Source organism: Antechinus flavipes, chromosome 6 (genome assembly GCF_016432865.1).
Source record: "Antechinus flavipes isolate AdamAnt ecotype Samford, QLD, Australia chromosome 6, AdamAnt_v2, whole genome shotgun sequence".
Lineage (NCBI taxonomy): Eukaryota > Metazoa > Chordata > Mammalia > Dasyuromorphia > Dasyuridae > Antechinus > Antechinus flavipes.
This window is the reverse complement of record NC_067403.1, coordinates 165488868-165505617: the sequence shown is the minus strand read 5'-3', so window position 1 is coordinate 165505617 and position 16750 is coordinate 165488868. Positions and strand designations below refer to the sequence as shown.

The 16750-nt window shown below is 33.8% G+C and overlaps 1 protein-coding gene across 1 annotated transcript in view; it reads left to right on the top strand.

The window, feature by feature from the left end:
- LIN54 (lin-54 DREAM MuvB core complex component) overlaps nucleotides 1-16750 on the top strand; it is a 63625-nt gene that overhangs the window by 41913 nt on the left and 4962 nt on the right. The window contains exons 10-11 of the mRNA XM_051964089.1: nucleotides 749-886; nucleotides 8295-8497. Of these exons, the coding sequence (XP_051820049.1) occupies nucleotides 749-886; nucleotides 8295-8497 (341 nt within the window). The remainder of the gene's footprint in view (nucleotides 1-748; nucleotides 887-8294; nucleotides 8498-16750) is intronic.

The following is a 16750-nucleotide window of genomic DNA, read 5'->3' as shown; positions in this document are numbered from 1 at the left end:
TTTTTCTATTGCATTACCTGATGTGCCCTTTACTCCTCATTCCAAAGAACCATTACTTGTAACAAAGAAGATAAAAGAAAAGAGAAAAATTTCCTAAATAACCAATATATTGTAAAATCCTGACATTGTGTTCTGTGTTCTCCATAGCCCTTCCACTTTCCTGGTTCTTGTTTACTTCACTTTGAATCAGTTCCTGTAAATCTTCTCAGGCCTCTCATTCTTCATCACATTTATCATTTCTTATAATAATTAATGTTCCATTATTTTCATTTTTATATACACATATACATTCACACACAGAAATTATCTCTCTCCCTCCATGTCTCTCTCTTTCTCTGTCTCTGTCTCTTATATATTTCTCAATTGATAAAGTACCTACTTTTGTTTCCAGTCCATTGTTACTACAATTGTCTTAGATCAGAACTTCTTGAACTTTTTCCACTCACAACCCTTTTTCATCTGAGAAATTTTTTCATAACCCTTGAGTATGTTATATATAAAATATATAAAAGATATACAACTCATACATTTATTGATAATTCATGACCCCCCACATTCAGTTAAAAAACTCCCTATGGGATCATAAATCATATTTTAAGAAGCTGGATCCCAGATATCAGTTCAGATCTCTGAGACAAAATGTGTGAATAGTCATGTTCTCAGAATATTTCTATGTTAATTCCCAGCTCCTTAAACAAATTATTGTATTATGATTCCCAATTTAGTAATGCTTGTTCTCTTTTGATAGGCATGCCTGGACAGAAATCCTGAAGCCTTTAAACCCAAGATTGGAAAAGGAAAGGAAGGAGAGTCTGATCGCCGTCATAGCAAGGGTTGTAACTGTAAACGGTCAGGGTGTCTTAAAAATTACTGTGAATGTTATGAGGTAAGATACCATCTTTTTCTGTAGATTATTTTAAAATGAGCACAGTTTTCAAAATTTGTTAATGTAGGAACAGTTTCACTGATATTTCATCTTTTTATTATAGACATTAGAATGTATTTTGCTCTTTTAAATAACTAATATCTGTGAATATAATTAATCCTCCGAATATTTTAAGTGCTTTTTCTAAATTTACTGTCTGGAATAGTGAGATCTCTTAATTTATTCATTTTCAGTTTATTAACATGACCTTAAGGTATGATGAAACCTTGAGTTTGAAGTATTGTGTTTTTATAATAGCTTATTTTTATTAGCTGATGTCCTTTGTAGTACTCAGAAATTCATGTTCTGAATTTATAATTAATTGATTTTTTTCAAACTAAAGGATGAGAAATTTTAAAGAGCTAGCAGAATGTTATCTGTTTCTGTGGTTCCTAATTTATGGGCTAGGACTGTGGGCCTGAGTTGTTCCAGGTAGCTCAGGAATCTCTATGTATTTCTGTAAATTAGCAAATATGACTTTCACAGGCTAAAGTCCACTGTTTCATGTAAAACTTTTTTCAAATATATATCAGTTATTGTGATTAATATAAATGGAGGAGCATCATGATATAATATGTAGATCTTGGAGTCAGAAAGACCTAGATTCAAATCATATCTTTTTAACTCTTCTGCTTATCCTCTGTGAGACACAATTTTCTCATCTGTAAAATGGGTATAATCATATATACTTCCACAGAGTTGCTAAAACAGCTATGCAGCTATGTAATTGTGAGCTGCTATTATTTTTGTTTTCCGAGTGTTCTCTTTTTTTAATGGAGTTCTGCTAGAAAAGGCCTGTTGAAATACTCTTTTATATTTAATATTCTTCATATTACTGCATAGGTGAGTAAAATAACTTTTTTTTTTTTTGTAATTGAATACACATGAAGAATCAGAGTAGTGTTCTGCAAATTTTCTGAAAGTATTTTAAGTATAACTCACCAAGCAGAATGGAAAACGGCAAACACAGATCTTGCCTTGTTTTCATTAATAAATCTTTGAAAAAGTTTTCATTCTACATACTTGAGAGATTAGTATTTAATGTGACCATATCTTTTTGAAAATGTTCTTAAATGTGTGATCAGGGCTTTGCTGGTGATCTGGGGTACTATTTCTGCTTGGTGATGATGCTCTAGGAGAGTTTGTGGTATTCTAGAGGATATTCTGGGCTTTGTAATGGTCATTCAGAGACTTGTTGTTTGTGAATTTATAAAGGAAAATGAGCTTCTGCTGTGTAATTTTAGCCTTATTTCATTATATCTTTCCAGTAATAACTAAATTTTTACAACCAGCAGCAATAGGTTGCTTGACTTCTACCACTTTATTATATAATTGGTATCATTTGATAAATCCATTATCCTTAAGAATAACTGTTCTATCAGCTATACCCAGCGAAAAAACTCTGGGAAATGAGTGTGAACCACTACATAGCATTTCTAATCCCTCTGTTTTTGTCCACTGCCATTTTTGATTTCCTTCACAGGTTAAGTGTACATTATTTCAAAGTCTGATTCTTCTTGTGCAGCAAAATAACTGTATGGATATGTATATCTGGGGGAGGGGGTGGGGGGAAGGAGGGGAAAAATTGGAACAAAAGGTTTGGCAATTGTTAATGCTGAAAAAAATTACCCATACATATATGTTGTAAATAAAAAGCTATATTAAAAAGAAACAAACAAAAGATCATGAACCAAAGAAAGTCTAGAACCTCAAAAAAAAAAAACAACTGTTCTATTATTTTAGTGACTATCATAAACTCCATTTTCATTTTTTTTTATACAGAGTCCTACCAATGCTCTTTTTATACAAATGAACCACACCTTTCCCACCATGCTAAATTCTTTTTTTTTTAATTGAAACTTTTTATTTTCAAATCATATACTAGGATAATTTTTCAACATTAACCCTTGCAAAATCTTGTGTTCCAATCCCCTCTTCCCCCTACCTCCTGTCCTAGTAATCCAATATATGTTAAATTTTTACCAACATATGTTAATCCAATATAGGCACATGTATTTATACAATTATCTTGCTGCATAAGAAGAAATCAGATCAAAAAGAAAAAAAGAAAGAGAAAATAAAATTCAAGCAAACAACAATAAAAAAGGTGAAAATACTGTGGTGTAATCCATACTCAGTTCCCACAGTTCTCTCTCTGGGTGTAGATGATTCTCTTCATCACAAGATCATTGGAACTGGCCTGAATCATTTCATTGTTGAAGCGAGCCAAGTTCATCAGAATTGATCATCATATCATCTTGCTGTTGTCCTGTATAATGATCTCCTGGTTCTGCTCAGTTCACTTAACATCAAAATTCATATAAGTCTTTCCAGGCCTTTCTGAAGTCATCCTGCTAATTGTTTTTTATAGAACAATACTATTCTGTAACATTCATATACCATAATTTATTCAGTCATTCTCCAATTGATGGATATCCATTCAATTTCCAGTTTCTAGGCTGCCACAAACATTTTTGTACATGTAGGTCCCTTTTCCTCCTCAAAGGGTATGCACAATATGATAACTCTTTGGACATTGTTCCAAACTGCTCTCCAAAATAGTCGGATTCTTTCACAATTCCACCAACAATGTATTAGTGTCCCAGTTTCCTCCTATCCCCTCCAACATTTGTCATTATCTTTTCCTGTCATCTTAGCCAATCTGACAGGTGTGTAGTGGTATGTCAGAGTTGTCTTAATTTGCATTTTTCTGATCAATAGTGATTTACAGCATTTTTTCATATGACTAAAAATAGTTCCAGTTTTTTTCACCTAAAAATTGTTGGTTCAAATCTTTTGACCTAAATGCTTTTTTTTTAATTAAAGCTTTTTATTTTCAAAACATATGTATGGATAATTTCCCAACATTTACCCCTGCAAAACCTTGTGTTCCAAATTCCATCTGCCCCTTTTTCCACACCCTCTCCCCAGATGACAAGCAATTCAATATATGTTAAACCCGTATATGTTTATATAACATGTTAATATATGTTAAATATATTTATATTTATGTTTGATGTGTTAAATTACATGTGTATACATATATATTATATATGTATACATATTTATACAATCTTGCTGCACAAAAAAATCAGATCAAAAAGGGAAAAAAAATGAGAAAGAAAACAAAATGCAAGCAAACAACAACAAAAAGAGTGAAAATGCTATGTTGTAGTCCACATGAATGAATCATCTCATTGTTGAAAAGAGCCAAGTCCATCATGATAAATTCTTTAGACGTGAAAGTGAATAAAATTTCTAAAAGAGGGATGACAGATATCAGCGAACAGAGGATTCTTCATAATTTTGGTAACCACTGCACTCATATTGAGTTATTAGAACAGGAACAGTGAACTTAGTAGAGAAACTTTTATTCCCATTTCTACTACTAGTTATCTTTTTTGTGGCCTTATTTCAGGAATAACTTTTATGTACCTGTTTTTGTTGTCTATTAAGTTCCAGAAAAAATGATAAAGATGGTGGAGTTTATCTCGCTCCTTTTCCTACTTTCCTTTAAAGCATTCCTTTCTTATCTGTTGGATCTCTCCCAACCTTGTGTAGTATCTAGCTTGCTTTTCTTTCTTGTTTTTGTTCTGACAATTTACAAAATACATTCTAATAAATGAGAGATGTTGGCTGATAATAATTATGTTTTAGGAACATTTATACTTTGAAGGGAGCTTTAGCCTTCAAGACCTGATGTACTGATCACCTATATAATAGAAGAATAATGTGTATTCCATAATGGCTTATACTATAGAGAATGTAGAATATGCTGGTTTCTTCTAAAATAATTTCATTGGCTTAACTACAGTTTTTAAAAACTTTTTTTGGTTATTTAGAATTTCAATAAAATATAGCATTTCTATAGATGTGATAGAATACAAAAAAATTGATTCTTTATGTAACTTTGGATCTTCATTTTAAACTATTTACTTTTCAAAAATATATTAATATTCTACATATTACTTCCAGAAATGTTTTACTTATCTTTGTTTCTGTCTGAACTTACTTTATTTCTCTTTCATAATTCATTTTATTTTATTTTAAATTAAGTTTTATTTTCAGTCAACAAAAATCTGCTTTTTCTTCCTCCATTCAATCTCAGTTAAGAAAGAAGTAAAAACAAAATTTTCTGTCAAGCAAAACAAATGATCATGTTGCCCATTTTCCAAAAAAGTTTCAATCTTCTCATCCATCACTTCTCTATAGGGATATGAATTTTACCATAAGTCCTCTATTAGTTGGTCATTGTACTGATCACAGTATCTTAAGTCTTTCAGAGTTGTTTTCCTTCTCCAGGTTCTGTTCACTTTGTTCTTCATTAATTATGTGAAACTATCCTCTCCATTTCTTTATTTTATTTTATTTTGGCAAAGTATTAAGGTTAAGTGACTTGTCCAGGGTCACATAACTAGTATGTGTCAAGTGACTGAGGCTAGATTTTAACTCAGGTCCTCTTGACTCTGGGACCAGTTCTCTATCCACTGCACCACCTACCTGCCTTCCCATCAATATCATAGTTGTACTCCATCAAATTTACATGATCAGTTTAGCCATTACCCAATTAGTGAGCACCCCTCAGTTTCTAATTCTTTGCCACACAAAAGGAGTTACTGTAAATAATTTTATACATTATTAGAGTTTCTTTTGTTTAGAGCAAATCATTTCCTTCATTTTCCTTTTTATTCCACTCTGCCACCTTCTTTTCCCCTTGAATATCTCTAGATCCAACTGTGAAATTTTTTTCCAACTGTTGACCAGTTCAGAGAAGAGTTCAAATGTCAGCTGTATTTCCCCCATACCTTCCTGTTTATTTGTATAGACTTCAGATTTGTACTTCAGTTATTTGAGATGGTTTTTCCCATATTTCCTCTTGCTTTTTTTCTTTTCCATTCTTTTAAGATCATCAAAACACAACAGAACCACTCCTAGATCCTCTTTCAATTTATGATCCTTTATAATGATAGGATTCTTAGAGGAACTATGTTTCAGCTGTCCATATTGGTTTTATTATCTGTATTGTTTAGTCCTTTATGATTGTTCACTTATACTTACCTTTTTATATGTCCCTTGATGGGTATGTTTGCACTTCAGAGTTTTCCTTTAGCTCTGGACTTTTTATAAGATATGTTTGGTGGACCTCTATTTCATTAAGGTCCATTTTTTTCCCCATAGGATTATACTGAGTTTTGCTGACTAAGTTATTCTTGTTAGTAAACTTTCTTTTCCTTTATAGTGGTGACTGCTAAATCATGTGTGATCCTGATTGTGCTTCCTCTTTATGGACTATTTATTACAATTGAAGATCCTAGAAGTTTTCATTTGTGGGTTTCTTTTAGGAGGTGACTAGTAGATTCTTTGGATTTTCATTTTGCCCTCTGCTTTTAGGAGATCTGAGCAGTTTTATGATTTCTTGACATATGATGTTTGGTCCTTTTTTATTTAGTCATGACTTTCAGATGGCCCAATGATTCTCATATCATCTCTTCTTTTCCAAATGATTTGTTTTTACTATGAGATACTTCATATTTTCTTTTTTTTCAGTATTTTGACTTTGTTATAATATTTTTATTGTCTTATGGAGTTATTATCTTCTTTTTGGTCCATTGTGATTTTTAGGAAATTATTCTCTTCACTAAGGTTTTCAGAGTTTGTTGCCTGACCAAAGTTCTATACCTCTTATTGCTAAGCTTTTAATTCTATTTCTAGCTATTTATTCTTTGGGCCTTATTTACTTTATAAATTTTTTTTCTTCTAGCCCTCTCATTTCATTTATCTTTGTTTTTTGTTTTTTGTTTTTTTTTTTTTGCTGAGGCAATTGGGGTTAACTGACTTGTCCAGGATCACACAGATAGGAAGGGTTAAGTGTCTGATGCCAGATTTGAACTCAGGTTCTCCTGACTTCAGGGCTGGTGCTCTATCCACTGCACCACCTAGCTGCCCTGAACTCTCATTTCATTTATAAACTCATTTTAAACTCCTTTGGAGGGGTGAGGGAACAAAACCTCATGCTTCATACGCTTGCAGGAATTCTAACTGGACCTGTACTCAAATTGTGTTCCTTTTTGAGACTTTGCTTATAGATGTTTTAGAGTTACTCTCTTCTTCTAGTTTGTATCTTGAGCATTCCTATCAGCATAAGAGTTTTCGATGGTGGAATTCTACTTTTGTTTGGTCATTCTTCCATTCTAATTCCTAAATTTAAACTCTATTTTCAAATGCCCAATTCTGAAAGTTATGTCTGAGCTGGTCCTGCTGCTACTTTTTTAGGGTATTAAGTGTTGAGTTATTTCAGGATCTTAGGGACAGTTCAGATTGGGGGCCTTCAAACTTTCTGTTTCTACAGAGTGGTCTGATCCAGAGTCAGATTTGATTGCTGCCTTCTGATCTAGCTCTGCATATTCCTGAATTTGAGTTAGAACCACACTTCTATGGACTTGTCTTATTTGGAGATTCAGGTGACTAGTCCTGTAGCCATTAAAAGTAACTGGAAGACTGTTGATTCACAGGGACAAGAATGCTGAGGAATAATTTGTGATTCCGACTAGATATTCCAATGCAGGCTTTAGCCTGGGCTAGGTACTAGAGCTGAGATCCCCATGGTTTCTGCTGTCAGAATCATACAGGTACTGCTCCTAAATTTGCTTCTTGCTTAGGATGGCCCACGACACTTCTTCCCTGGAATGTCTTCCTTAGATGTAGATCTCTCTTGTTCTCATTGAAGACAAACAGGAGATGGGGGGAGAGAGTTTCCTTGTAACGTAAACACATTTAACTAAAACAAATCTACACAGTAGCTATGTTCAAAATTGTATGTGTCTTTCTTAAATTTTGTGTCAGTACCCTCCCTTTAGAAGGTGGGTAACATTTTTCATCCTCACATCTCCAGAAGGATGGTTGAGCACTGTATTTATTGATCAAAGTTGTCTAAAAGGCAATGCCTGATTACCACTTCAGATTCTGGTTCTTTTTTTTTTTTTTCCTTTTACTCCCACCTTGGGGATTAAAAAGTTTGTTTTGCTTGTAGCTGTTCCCCTCCTAGTGTTATTTTCATCTGTCATGCCCCCTTGCTACCTTGATTCTCTATTGAGATTTTTCTGGAGAGTTCAGTAACTTGCCTAGGATTACACATCTGTAAATGTATGAGACAGTGACTCAGGAAATAGTTCTTGTGGCTTGGATAGCTTACCCAACATTTGTACCTTAAGTACAAATTGGGAAATAGCTGTATATGTAGATTGAAATAAATACCTGATTGTTTAATTAATCATTTCCTTAGAAAAATCTGACATGATTCTATTTACCAATTTTTTATTTCTGTAAAATTAATGATATGTCTTTAACCTTTCTTTATTTGGTCTTTTAGGCAAAAATAATGTGTTCCTCAATATGCAAATGTATTGGATGTAAGAATTTTGAAGAAAGCCCAGAACGAAAAACATTGATGCACTTGGCAGATGCAGCTGAAGTAAGAGTACAACAACAGACAGCAGCAAAGACAAAGTTATCCTCTCAAATTTCAGACCTGCTAACTAGACCAACACCTGCCTTAACTAGTGGAGGAGGAAAGTAAGTTAAATATTTCTTCTTTTATACCTAATTTGAAATTACTTGAATATAGTAACCCAATAAGGAAGGAAGAAAAGAAGCATTTAAGTGCCAGGCACTGTGCTGAGTGCTTTACAAACATTATCTCATTTGAGCCTCACATGAGCCATGAGATGTAGATACTGTTTTTGTCCCCATTTTAACAGTTGAGGAAAGTAAAGCAGACAGAGGTTGATTGACTTGTCCACAGTTATACAGCTAGCAAGCATTTGAGTTTAGATTTGAATTTGGGTCCTCCTGACTCTGGGCCCAACACTGTATTTTGCTACTTAACTGCCTAAGAAAATGTAAGATATTGTACGTATTATCAAAAACAACCCATATAGATAACAAGAGTGATTAAGAATCACTGAATTTCTTTGACCAAACAAAAAGGAAGCATATATATCACAGGCAGCTTCCCCTTCTCCCCCAATTGTTTAAAAACCAAAGAACAAGTCAACAATTATATAATATGAGAGAAAATCTTAGACCCACATCTAAGAATCAGCTTTTATTTTAGAAGTCTTTCAATAAGCATTCCTTATGAAAAGACAGTAACTGAATAGGAATTTTGAAATATATACATAAGAATCAAGAGAAACCTACAAAGTTAAATTTGTTTGAACATTTGAAGAAGGTTAGGCAAAAAATACTTTCTAATAAGGCAAGAAAAGACAAGTGTGTCTTGGGTATTGTAATTCCTCAAAGGTCACAGAGAAAATTACATAAGACACAAAGCCTGGAAGTTATTTTGTTTGGTTTTGATGGTCTTAAGAGAAGAAGAAAGGGAAGGGGAAAAAAGGAATACATTAGAAAAGAAATGGGGAATAAAGGAAAGCTTACTTTTTTTTTTGAGGTTATTTTGCATACTTACGAGTGAGTGATGACAAGTATGTAAACATGGAGGGAAGGGGAACCAAAGAACACATGAACTTCACTCTTCAGTTCGCCAGACAAAGAAAGTGTTCATGTAGATAAAGTCCAAAAATTTTAGTGTAAAATCATGTGGAGCTCAATAGGGAAATAAGTGGGCATAGAGGAAGCTGGGCAAGAGGGAAAGAAGATAGGGTCAGAGAGGAAATAAGTTACAGACAAAAGCCAGTTCCAAAGCAGGATTTTAATTAAAAGGAAAGAAAGTATAAGACTTTTAGTGGAAGCAAGATATTTCCATCATAGCTTCCTAATATTGATACCATTTCTTCTTTTATGCCACTTTTTTTTTATAATGAGATGGGAAGTAAAGGATTAAAAAAAAAAAGACTATATGATAGAGGAAAACACTGATTAATTGCCTTAATTTTCTTTTTTTTTTCTTTTTTTTTTTTAAAGCTTTTTATTTTTAAAATATATGCATAGATAGTTCTCAGCATTCACTCTTTTTTTTTTTTAATTTAATTTTATTTAATAATAACTTTGTATTGACAGAATCCATGCCAGGATAATTTTTACACAACATTATCCCTTGCAATCACTTATGTTTCGTTTTTTCCCCTCCCTCCCAATTGCCTTAATTTTCAATGTGAATGGGATAACCAGTCACCAAGTACTTATGAAGTATTTGCTATGTGCCAGGTGTTATACTAAACAGATATTCAGAATAGAAATACAGCGAATTACACAAAGAAAGTGAATAAAAGGGAGTAGTTTTACAGAGGAGAAATACAAGCGGTTTTGGGATATTAGGAAAGGCATCAGTAAATATATATTTAGTACCTGTTAGGCACTGAGTACTAGGGATATAAAAAGACAGTCCCTGCTCTTTAGGAGCTCACAGTCTGATATGACAATATGTACCTTATGAAAAAAGAGGTGTAGCTAAAACATCACATGTGAGAGTTAGAAAAGAGGCCCGTTTCATTGGGTCATGAAAGTGTGGGAGAGTGTGAGAAATAAATATACAATGAAACGAGAATGGTAAGTTGGGACAAGATTGTGAAGCTAAACAGTTGAGTTTATATTAGATCCTAGTGATACTATCATTTATTAAATAGGAGCTTGAACTGGTCAGATCTCTACTTAAGGAACATCACTTTGTGTGAAGAATGGACTAGAGTGGAGAGTGATTTTAAGGCATAGAGATCAATTAGGAGGCTCTTGCACTCATCTGGGTCTGAGGTGAGGAAGGCCTACATGAAGGTAGTAGCTCTATGGGTGTGAGAGTTGTGTGGTGCTAGGAACAGCAAGGCAACCAAGTGGGCATAAGGGTCAAGGATAATCCTGAGATTAAAAACTTGGGACTTGAGAAGAAAGATGATGCCTTCTACAGAAATAGGGGAAACAGAGGAGAAGGAGTTCTATGTTTGACATGCTGAATTTGCAATGTCCCTAAGCCATCTAGTTTGAAATATCTAATAGGCACATGGTAATGTGGGGATAAAGTTTATTGGAGAAACTGGAGCTGAATCTAGATCTTTGAACCATCCACTTAGAGAAGGTAAAGTTGTGGAAATTGATGAAGTTAGCAAGAAAAGAGTGTAGGAGGTCTAGGCCAGTATCTTGTGGACACACACAATTAGGATTCTTGATCTGCAAGATGAACCAGCATATGTGCTAGGGAGGGGAGTGTAAATAGGAGAAACCTGGAGTGTTAATGTTTTGAAAACTAGAGACAACAGATTGATCAATGTTATTCGAGTGCTATAGAAACGTAAAGGAGGAGAGAGGTTGAAGAAAAGCTGTTTGATTTGGTAATTCAGAAACCATTGGTAATTTAGAGAGAACTGCTTCGTTTTAGGAATGATGTCAGAAGACAGGTTGAAAAGAGTTGAGAGTGAGAGATAGGAGAAAGGCAGGATGCATAGTGAATATAAACACGATTTTTCCTGAAGAATTTGACATACCTCCTTCTAGTTCCCCCCAAAATAGGACAGTAGTTTGAGGGGATTGGGAGGAGTCCTTTTTAAACATAGTGGAAATTTGGCCATGTTTGTAAGCACTCAGAAAGGAACCAGTTGACAGGGTGAGCCTGGAGATTAGAAGAGAGAGAAGGAAGGGATCAATGCTGAAGTCTGAGGAAAAGGGCAAGATGGGATCTAAAACACATGTAAATGCGTTCATAAAAAGGAGGGAGCAGAATGGATAAAAAAGCAGAAGCCAACAGTATATTGCTTACAGTGTGTTCACTATAACACATGAAGATTCACATGGAGTTAAAATAAAGTCCTAAAACAGACAACATCTGTACTGTGTACTGTGTACTAAGGCAAATGCTTGGCAGGAAGCATAGCATAGTCCATTAGGACAGAGCATGAGGGTCAGAAGTAGAAAGATGTGAATTTAAATCCCACATCAGATACTTACTAGCTATTTGATCTTGAGCAAGACACATAACCTGTCAAGGCCTCAGTTTGCTCATCTTGAAAATGAGTGTTTTAGAGTGATTCATGGTCTCTAATGTCCCTTTCAGCTCAAAATTTACCATCCGATGAAAAATAAAGTGAGTTAAAAGGAGAAGTATATAACAAAATTATAGCAGTTGGGGATCTATAATAGCCCTTTTAGTCCTAGGCAAATGAAATGAAAAAATTAATAAGAAACAATTTTAATGACCTAAATAGAATTTTAGAAAAGTTAGATTAGAAATAGATTAAATCTCTTAGATTATAGATACCTACAACTGGCACTTTTTTCAAAAACTGGCCATTTTCTATACTTGATGTTAGCCAAAAGGCCAAGAAGCGATGCTGGCCATATTCCATGGCTCAGAATACTCATAAACAAATTTAGAAAAGCTGACTTGAATCTGCTTTAATCATATGCCCTACTGACCACTGCAAAGTATAGTTCATGTAAGCTCTAAGCATCCAAACTCTCTCACTCCCACTGAAGAGCCCTCTGAACTTGGCTGGCTACACTTCCCCCTCAGAGTTCTTGGCTACCTCTAAACGTCAGGAATATTTTTCTAATTCAAGGATTCTTAAGAATCCAGAACTTGGGGGGTGGGGAGGGGAATTTTTTTCTTTTCTTCTTAATTATTGGACTTCTTGGTAATCCTACTTGTTTTATTATTTATTTTTAGTGAGGTAGTTAGGGTTAAGTGACTTGCCTAGGATTACACAGCTAGTAAGTGTTAAGTGTCTGAGTGTGGATTTGAACTCAGGTCCTCCTGAATTCAGGAGCAGGGCCCTAGTCACTGTTTCATTTATCTTTCCTTATTTGATAAATTTAAAAACATGATTTTGAGAAGGAGTCCATAGGCTTCATCAGACTGCCAAAGAAGATCTGTGTCACCAGAACAGTTTAAAAGATCTCTATTCCCAACTGGTGGGATTCTCTTCCCCATCCTGCATCCTGCCAGGATTATCAGTTGAGAATCATTTTAGTCAACCTTAAGTAGCTAAAGTATAACAGAACAGCTGGTATAATATGTCCATCATATCTGTGTCTGTGATATTCCCTCAAGTATATACAAAGTCTAGAATGGGATCATTGAATAAACCTTTTCTGCCATCCTAGTGTGCTCAAGAAGTTCTCCTTAAAGCATGATGAACATACCCAGTGTGTTCTTGCCTCAGAAATCAGACTCTGTCATCAGCCAACTAACACTGGGATGCCACTGGTACACTATAATCTTTCTTTGCATACTTTTTAATTCACAAAGCTCACCCTGACCACAGGAAAGGAGGGAGGAAAAGAGGGCTAAGGGCCAGACTAATGCCTTTCCTTATTCTTTCTCTTCCACCCAAGGCACACCCTTGAGATTGTTCTGGCAAGCCATTCTTTCTCCAGCCTCTCAGATTAATCCTATCTTAACTCATTGATAATTTATAGACTAGACCTGAAATGTAGCCAAGTTTCCTTTGCCTATCTATATATTATTCTCATGTAATGTCATTCTAATTTCAAAGCCTTTTAGAACTGATTTAAAGATATATGAAAGGTCCATTAACTGAGACTTGTTCTTAGCTTAGTTAATCAATGATAACATGGAGGGGGGTGATTTCCAATCCACTTTTATAAAACTAAATATTATGAGCCATTAGTGGCCTTTGAAGAAGCATTCAGACTTAATTGGAGACTAATCCAAAAGAACTAAGTAGCTCAAAGAAGGAATTAAAAAAAAAAAAAAAAAAGACAATTTCATCAAAGAAAATTGCTAGAGTATGGCAATCTGACAAAATTTTTCCCTTACAGAATTCACCAGATGCAGATAATGCTTCAATTTAAGGCAAAATTTATATCTAAACATCTAATACTTTCGTTCAACAGCATAGAGAAAGAATAGATCAAAGAATTGGTTATATAATGCTTATTTTGTTTTTTAAGCTATCAAAGCAATAAGTTAGAAAACTTTTACTAAACATAAGAATAGCATTTAGAGCATAATATTCCAGACAATTCTTATAGAAGGCCAATATTGAACAAGTTCATGAACATGCGAGAGTCCAGTCCAGGTATTACTTGAGACCTGCTCTCTGTTAATGCCAGCCATTCAAACTATTGGCTCCCTTAACAATTTTTGAAAAACATACTTGGAATAATCTTGATGGAAAATGCATGTGAATGCAACAAGGTATCACAACTGTTATTTACAACTCTGTTTTGACAAATACCTTGCTATTGATAATTTGTTATTGATGACCCTGTTATGATTGCTGGTTAAGGTGAATTGAAATGTCAGAGTATGATCTATGCATTAACCCTGGAAGGTATATAGAATCCCCTGGTATATAATTGATGTTAATGTAACACTAAAGAGTATATAAACCAGAGACAGCTAGGTGGCGCAGTGGATAGAGCCCTGAAGTCAGGAGGCCTTGAGTTCAAATGTGACCTCAGACACTTTAACACTTCCTACCTGTGTGACCTTGGGCAAGTCATTTAACTCCAATTACCTCAGAAAAACAAACAGACAAAAACAAATATAAAATGTTTAGATATATGATAGGAGAAATTGAAAATTGAGCTCAATCTCAGAAAAAACAGTTGAACAAATTATAGAAAAACCCCTTTGGCGCATAGGTCAAGGTAAAGGACAAACAAAATCTGGATGGATTTACAATTAAACCCAATCAAATATCCAGTGAGAAATTAGTGTTAATACTACACAAAATGTTTGCAAAAATGGCAAAGACAGAATGCTGCCACATTTTTTCTATGAAGGAAAAGTCTTTTAGATATAGGCAAGTGAGATAAAGCTGAACAAATCATAATTCAATATTTCTAATGGATATGAATGCAAAAGCATTAAATAAATATTATCCAAGAGAATATGCCAACATATTAAAAAGATTATAAAGTGACCAGCTGGATTTATAGCCAGTGTTCAGTGTTAGGAAAAGGTTTTTCATGTCAAAAACAAAAACAATAAAAATTGTGTTATTATGTCAGCAAATGAAGGAAAAGCTTTTGACAAAATGCAATACTTGTTTCTATTAAAAGCATTAAAAAACGGGAATAAATGTCTTTCCATTCATTTCCACAACCTTAATTCAGACCTTCGTCACTTTTTCCTTTGATTATTAAAAGTCTCCTAGCCTCAAGTTTCTCCCCAGAGACTTTCTACTTTGCTTTGAATTTTACAAATTTGACTATGTCACATATACCACTCCTCACCCACCCAGTGTACTCCAGTGTTTCCCTATTAACCTCAAGTATAAACTTGTTTGCTATATCAAGCTTTTAATAATCTGGTCTCTTCTTGTCACTACTGGACATAACTCCAAAGAGATTTTTTTAAAAGATAGAAAGGACCAATACATAGAAAAATATTTATAGTATCATGTTTTTACTGTAGTAACAAAAAATGCAAAAAAGTGGGTGTCCATCAATTAGGGAATCACTGAACAAATTATAGTATTTGAATTTAATGGAATATTATTAAATGGCAAGAAATATGAAAGGAATAGATTTATAGAAATCCAGAAAGACCTTTACAAACTGAGAGTGAAGTGAACTGAAGCAGGAGAACAATTTTATAGTGACTTCAACTCTGTGGAAAAGAGAGAAATTTGAAAGACTTTAAGAACTCTAACATAATGACCCAATGTGGCTCCAGAAAGCCAACAATGAACCAGATTTTGAAAAATAAAAAGTTATTAATATTTTAAAAAATAAACAAAAGAGAACAAAAGGATGTTCAAAGGGAGATTACAAGCAGAACATCTCTAGAACTATTATCATGCTCAAAAAAATTAAAATTAAAATCTTGAATAGAAAAAAATAATTTGTGTACTCATAATGGTATGGGTTTTGTGCTTTTGGTTTTTTTTTTTTTGTTTTTTTAAAATAAAATTTTATTGACATTTTAAAAATAGCTTTTTATTTTTTAACATAAATGCAATGCAAAGATAGTTTTCAACATCTATCTTTGCACAACTTTGTATTCCAAATTTTTCTCCTTATCTCTTCCCTCCCTCTAGACAATGAATAATCCAATACAGATTAAACATGTCAATTTTTCTGAATATATTTCCACATTTATCAAGTTTCACACACACACAAAAAATAGATTAAAGGAGTGGAAATGGGAGGAAAATAAAAGCAAAAAAAAAAGCAACAAAAAGGTGAAAATATTATGCTTTGATCCATATTCAGTCTCAATATTTCTGTCTCTGGATGCTGATGGCTCTTTCCATCATAAGTCTATTAAGAATTGCCTTGAATTACTTCATTGTTGGAAAGAGCCATCATCACAGTTGATCAACACATTAGCTTGTTATTACTCTCAGTTCTACTCACTTCACTTAGCATCAGCTCATGTAAGTTTTCCGAGCTTTTCTGAAATCAGCCTACTTGTCATTTCATTTAGAACAACAATAATTCCATCACATTCATATACCATGACTTAATCAGCCATTCCCCAACTGATGGGCATCTACTCAGTTTCCAGTTCCTTGCCAGATAGTATTAAGTTTTTAACAAAACATTTCATTGTCCATAATTATAACAAATAATTTATATATTATTAGTACTTTCTAATTTAAAATGGTTTAGAAAGGCAATTAAGATTTTCATTAGAACTAAATACATTAAACCTCATTTGCAGATTGTTACCCTTTTCCCATCACTAACTTAAATTGTATCTCTTCCCACTATCCAATAGTAAGTGTTGGCTTTGAAGGATGAATTGGGTTCTACATTGCTTTTCAGCAGGTAGCCTGTATTTAAGGATTGTAGTTATGTATCAAACTCATTCAGTTAATAAACACTAAGCTCCTACTGCGTGCCACACACTATACTAAGTAGTAGATAGCCTATATTTAACTTCAAGAATAGTTTAGAAACAGATGA